The sequence below is a fragment of the Hyperolius riggenbachi genome, chromosome 10, assembly GCF_040937935.1.
Source record: "Hyperolius riggenbachi isolate aHypRig1 chromosome 10, aHypRig1.pri, whole genome shotgun sequence".
Taxonomy (NCBI): Eukaryota; Metazoa; Chordata; class Amphibia; order Anura; family Hyperoliidae; genus Hyperolius; species Hyperolius riggenbachi.
The window spans coordinates 51423236-51430157 of NC_090655.1; the positions used below are offsets into that span (position 1 = coordinate 51423236).

General features: G+C 44.8%; 1 protein-coding gene across 1 annotated transcript in view; it reads left to right on the forward strand.

Annotated features, from left to right (window-relative positions):
* Positions 1-2306, forward strand: part of MYOF (myoferlin) — a 225995-nt gene extending 223689 nt beyond the window's left edge. The window contains 1 exon segment of the mRNA XM_068258907.1: positions 1558-2306. Within this exon segment, the coding sequence (XP_068115008.1) occupies positions 1558-1599 (42 nt within the window). The 3' untranslated portion in view covers positions 1600-2306.
* Positions 2307-6922: the final 4616 nt, after the last annotated feature.

Below are 6922 nucleotides of genomic sequence, written 5' to 3' on the forward strand. Positions count from 1 at the left end.
TGCATAGCATTGCAACGTCACATATATAGTGCGAAAGGTGAGTTAGAAAGAAAAAAATCAACAAAATCATGTCTTAGTAGTGAGCAGAAAAGAAAAGTACACTTCTTTTTGCCCTTAACCATTTTCTGCTGCCCAGATGTGAAGCTCATGTCCGGGCAGCTGCTCTGCTGCACTTCGGCGCGTTCCCGCGGGCGCGCCCCCGTGCTTTCCCCCGGTAGCCCTGGGATCAGTGAACGGGAACAACTGATCCGTGTCCCCAGCAGAAAAACCGAAGTGCTCTTACAAGAGGCTTCAGTCTTTCTGCACGTAATTTTTTTGCGTCATCCTTGTGCTTACGCTTAACGAGAAGCACAAGGAAAAAAAAAAAAACCTCAAGGTGGCAGTCTTGTGGCCAAATAGTAAAACTACATGTACATATTTTTTACATTACAATTTACACATATAATAACTTTAAAAATTATAATGGTTTCCCACACCAAAATATTACCCAAATAAAATGGAAAAAAATTACAATTAGACATAAATGGTTAAATGGTGTATTTCAGCCAGGGCGACCAGACTCCATCCCCCCCCCCCCCCAGGTTTTTCCCCACTAGGGGGATGTCCTGCTGGGGGAGGGGGGGGGGTCTGATCGCTGCCGGCTATCTCTGCCTTGCGGGGGGGGCTCTTCAAAGCCCCCCTCCACAGTGATGTTCGCCCTCTCTGCCCATACCTGCTTCCCCCACAGGCTATGGGCTGCGCAGGACGGCCGTCAAGGATAGGCTTAAGCCTATCAGATGCCGGCGATCGCCGATCTCCTTTACGGCGCTGCTACGCAGCAGCGCCGTATGATGTAAACAGCGGGGAGTTCTTCCCCGCGTGTTTACATTTCGCCTGCGAGCCGCGATCGGCGGCTCGCAGGTTGTTCACGGAGACACCCTCTGCGAACTGACATGGAAAGGCCGCTCGAACGAGCGGCCATTTCCATGCAAAACCACTTGCGACCTGCCGACGCCTATCGGTGTTAGGCGGTTGTTAAGTGGTTAAAGCTATAATGGCCGAAAACTGAGAAATGTTTTCCATTTTTTTTTATTACTCCTGTTAAGAATTATTTTTTTATAAATGCATTTTAGCAAAATGTACCACCCAAAAAAAGCCTAATTAGTGGCAGAAAAAACAAGGTATAGATCAATAAATTGTGATAAGTAGTGATAAAGTTATTAGCGAATGAATGGGAGGTGAAAATTGCTCTGATGCATAAGGTGAAAAATCCCCGCGGGCTGAAATGGTTATCAGGGGCCAGATTCCCGTAGCCGTAGTAAAACTGCCCTGAGCATGGAGTAGCGTGCAATTAGCAAAGCCTACATTGCTATGGTACCATGAGTTACTTACGCAGAGTAAAGTGCGCGTTACCCAGGTGATGCGAATTCCGCAATGCGCTTAGCAGTTTCACCGGAGCTACGTGAATCTGACTCCATATCCATTAACTTTGATTTTCAGATTAATTTTGAAAATGCGAATTTTTATTTTTGAGACCGATTTACAGCTACTGTCCATTAACATTTTCTTTTTTTTCAGAATTACATTTCCATGAAGATTGTGAGGCCAAACTCAAAGTGATGACGTCCACTTTCTGGAAGAGTTCATCGGGACTCTTGTTGGGCTGGATCCTACAAGACATTTTGCTAATCATGTTCTCATGTCCGATGTAATAGATCAGAGAAACTTAATACCAAGGTTGGATGAGTTTCACGGGGGTTACAACTGGTGTAAAAAGTTGTTGCATAAAATGGTTCACGGCTCAGGTTGGACACTGTAATGTACTCCCCTTCTCCCGATATCACATATTCCCAATCCTACTGGATCGCCCAACCTCGAGCAAAGGTACCCCATTAATCATACAACTTTTAGTGAACGATCAGATTATTCACATCATGTATGAAATCCGAGAAACTGGTTGACTCAATTGATCCTGAACTGCATTATTGATCATTTAGAGATCAGTCGATAGGCGTGTTGGAGTTTTTCGATATATGGAATAGTTTGGATTGTTTTTTTGTCCATCGATTAAATATCTTTTTGATCTGAAGGATTTTATTAAAAATAAGATGGTTGGCTAAAAATTGCACCTTTAATGGGCTCTTTAACAGACACTCCCTTCCTTCACCCAAAATATTTTCTATACTGAAACGTGCAATAAAAGTCAATGTATGTTTGTGAGAAAGAAAGCACAGAGCACCCACTTATATTCTTCTACTTGTTTTTTTTCTAGTAATTTTACAATTTTAGTGACTATTGTATACACTAAATAAAGGTCAACTTTTCTACCCGCTCTGTAGGCGTGACTTCTTGTAAAGTCTCCAGCGATTGGGAGATGAAGAGCTTTGATGATCAGTGCCTGAAGTACAACTTGCTCTTAGACTTCTCTTTCAAGGTCTTCCCTTGCGAGGAAAAATGGGCGCAGGGTGAAGCTAATACAAGTCTAAACAGTAGAAACCGTTGTGAATTGCATGCCAAATGGCAACAGAAAAATATTTACAGTGGTAATGACAATAGTAATTTTTTACTACAGCTAAACCTAACCCTACTCACACAGACACACACCCCCCCCCCCCTTGATGCCTAACCCTAAAATCTCCCTCCTGTCTCCTAACCTTCAAACTCTGCTTCATGTTGCCCAAGCCAAAAATATCCCTTCCTGACCTCTAACCCTAAAACACCACTTCCTGACACCTAAACGTAAAACCTCCTTTCTTGATGCCTAACCTTAACCATCCCTACCACCCGCCGCAAATGACCTGAATTAAAAAAGATGCATTTCATTTACATTTCGGTTGGATGGGGCTGGCCCCTGCTATTTATCGGGTTCCCAAATTTCATGAGCCCATATGGGAGGTGAAAAAAAAGTCCATTGCTTGAACCCCCCCCCCCCCCCCCCCCCCCCCCCCCAGAAGGCATCATTCCTCCTCCATTAGACCCCTAAATACAGACGAGGAGTATTATTGTCACATGACAGTGCTGGTATTAATTGCATAGTGCATTTTTACACACTTTTTCTAAACCTTAATTCGTATGCTAAATGACTACTGGGAGAGGCCAACACATCTGTCGTGTGTGTGTGTGTGTGTGTGTGTGTGTGTGTGTGTGTGTGTGTGTGTGTGTGTGTGTGTGTGTGTGTGTGTGTGTGTGTGTGTGTGTGTGTGTGGGGGGGGGGGGGGGGGGGGGGGGGGGGGGGGGGGGGGGGGGGGGGGGTTATGCCTATTGCAACTTTATTTGAAATTCCCAGAGATTGGCATTCTTTCCATTCTTTCCATTATAGTTCCATACATAATCTTTAGATTCTGATGTAAAAAATTTCATTATATAATCTTTTAAATTTAGTTTCTAGAACAAATGGAAAACTCCCCCGCCTTTCGGGCTAACAGCCCTTTGACCTGGAAAGGACAATTAAATCTTACAATAAAACCTAATCCGGACGTCCTGTCACTTTTACTATTGACAAAATTACCTTCTCAGGCGATTGGTCATTGACTTGGCTGAATATTTACAGCATTGATTAAAACATATAACAATGGGGAATTGATGGCAAATAAATTTTAGTTTTAGCCAAACGTAGGTTTTTTTTCCTATTGATCCGGGTGTTGCAAGCTCGACAATTTTACAAGAAGCTTTCCCTACAGAGGTGGAAATTCAAACAGCAGAGACTCAGAAAACTTGTAGCATATAAAATAAACACAGGGCATAAATCGCTAAATATTTCCGCTGTTTTATTTTTATGAATCCCTGCTTTATGGTACAGTAAGACTCAATGGTGAGTTTCATAAAGAAATAAAACTTCTTCATCTGGAACAGTTACTAAATGAAATCTTTAGACGGCTTAATATGATTTTCCATTTATCTGCACTGCCTTCTGATGTATAAATACCGACTTACATAGTTTAGTGGACATGGTAACCAAGTGTTTTCCAATCCAGAGTCAATTAAAGGACAACTGTAATGAGAGGTGTGTGTGGAGGCTGCCATATTTATTTCCTGTTAAACAATACCAGTTGCCTGGCAGTTCTGCTGACCTATTTGGCTGCAGTATTGTCTGAATAACACATGAAACAAGCATGCAGTTAACCTCCCTGGCGTTTTGATTAATTGCGGCGCACGGTCGCGGGAGGGTTTTTTCAGGTAATTTTTTAACATGTCGCTAGCCTAGCGCTAGTTAAATGCTTCCCCCCCTCCCTTCGCTATCCCACCCACCCCCTCCGCTCACCGCTGGCGATCATTCCCATCGTCGCCACGGCGACGAGGGAAGCCCATACAGGAAATCCCGTTCAGAACGGGATTTCCTGTTGGGTATGAAGTCATCGACGTCATGTCAGGGGGAGTCCCGATCCACCCCATAGCGCAGCCTGGCGGTGATTGGCCAGGCTGCACAAGGGGTCTGCGGGGGGCCCCCCCCTCTTTCCGCGGCGGATCAGCGGCAATCGCAACAAACACGCAGTTAGCAAAGTGCTAGCTGCGTGTTTGGGAAAAAAAAATTATGCAAATCGGCCCACCAGGGCCTGAGCAATGCACTGCGGCGTTACTGTACAAGCTGAGCTCGTCCGTAACGCCCAGGAGGTTAATCTTGTCCGATCTGACAATGTCAAACACCTGATCTGCTGCATGCTTGTTGTCTATAGCTAAAAGTATGAGGCGCAGAGGATCAGCAGGACAACCAGGTAACTGCCATATTTCTTTCCTTTTAAGCAATACCAGTCTCCACCTACCCTCTCATTACAGTTGTCCTGTAAAGAGGAACCATTACGGTGTATAGTACAGTGTATTACATTATTTAGGATACCCACTTTCTGATGCTGAAACTAGAAAACTAAACATGAAACACTTCCTATAGCTATATATTGCTATTAAGCTCCACCCTCCACTGAAGCTTAAGCCTGGTACACACTTACAATTACTATTGGCCAATCGCTGACCAATTTTACCACCGCTGTGTAGTATGAGGGTTTACTACACAGTCTGCTCATTGAGATTCAATAGATATTAAATACTTACTACATGGAGGTGATAAAATTGGTCAGTGATTGGCCAATTATAATTGAGTGTGCCAGGCCCTAGCCTAGGCTGTTTATTATGTTGAATTACTAAAGACGCTGCAGAATTGCTAAAGATGTAAAATCTTTCCTATCCCTGATTTACAATAGGCAAACACTGACTAAATGACTTATTCATTGTTCTTTTGACACCATTTCCTATTTAAAGATGTACACTGAGCATTAATGAACTGGTCTTTGGGTAGGGTGGATTCAATGCACACAAATTAATTTGTGAGTAAGGATGAGTGAGCACTTTCACAAATAGCCAAAACTGTACGTGTGTGCAGGGGGCCAGAACAGAGAGGGTTAAAGGGAACCTAAACTGAGAGGCATATGGATGTTTCCTTTTAAACAATACCAGTTGCCTGACAGTCCTGCTGATCTCTTTGGCTGCAGTAGTGGGTAAATCACACCCCTGAAACATGCAAGCCAATCCAGTCTTACTTCAGTCAGAGCACCTGATCTGCATGCTCGTTGAGGGGCTGTGGGCTAAAAGTATTAGACACACAGGATCAGCAGGAGAGTCGGGCAACTGGTATTATAAATGGAAAAATCCATATCCTTCTCAGTTTAGGTTTCCTTTAACTTGTCTCTAGCAGCTGCGCTGCACGCTGTCCTTCATCTCCTTGACACTTCCACCTTCACAGCCAGAGCTTCTGCTGTGGAAGTGGTGGGAGGATGGAGCGCAATGGCAAGACAGGTAAGTTAATCATCTTTGCCCCAGCCCCCTGCTTGCAAATCCCAAAATCTATAGATAAAAACTGACCGGCAGTGCCTGGGCTTCTGCATTCAGGCTGCTGGTTAACCTCCCTGGCAGTAAGCTCGTGCTGAGCACGGGCTAAGCCGCCGCGGAGGATTGCTCAGGCCGTGTTGGGCCGATTTTATACAGGTTTTTTTTTTTTTTTTTGATTGCACGCAGCTAGCACTTTGCTAGCTGCGTGCATACCTCGATCGCTGCCCCAGATTCGCCGCTACCTGCTGCATTAGTGGGCACCCCCACCCCGTGCACAGCATGGCCAATCAGCACTGTGGGGTGGATTGGGACTTCCCTCTGACGTCACAACGTCATCCCGATCATCGCCATGGCGACGGGGAAGCCAAACAGGAAATCTGAACTGGATTTCCTGTTTGCGCTGATCGCGGGTGGGCGGATGCCGCTATCAACCCCCCCCCCCCCCCCCCCTCCCCCAGCATCCATCACTAATGATGAGGATAGAGAGATCTCCTTTCCATTCACTTTAAATGAGGGTCATGGAGGCTGATTTGCTAGGCCTGAAAGAGTGCAAGCTGTGGCCCTGACCCTCCATCCGATCATAGACTGTGCTACAGTCATGTGTGGACTGTGCTAAGTCAGGTGTGGACTGTAGTAATGTGCAATGACTGCAGTTTACTGCTGTAAGCCAAATGCTGTGGCGTAGCAATAGGCTAAACAGAGGTAGTGACTGCACTAGGGCCCCTGGGACCAGATAGGCATAGTAGGGGCCCTGCTTCAACTACTTTATTAGCTCTTTATTGGTGCTAAGCTGGTAATTATCAGCACTATGGCCTCAATTCACTAAGCTTATCTCCTGTCTTTAATAACGTTTTCTAGAGTGGTCACCATGGTGATAAGGCATGTCCTATTCAGGAAACATTTTACCTCAGGCAAACCTAAAGTTAACTCTTCAATCCTTAAAATAACTCCGGAGTTAAAGACAGAAGAGTTAACTTAGACAGGCTGTTAACTGCGTGTGAAACTAACTACAGAGGAGGTAAACTAACTACAGAGGAGGTAACTTAAGGAATGAAGAGATAAGATAACTCTCTTACTGTGTGGAGGTAAGTGTTTCTCTTGCCTTAGGCCTCAATTCACTAAG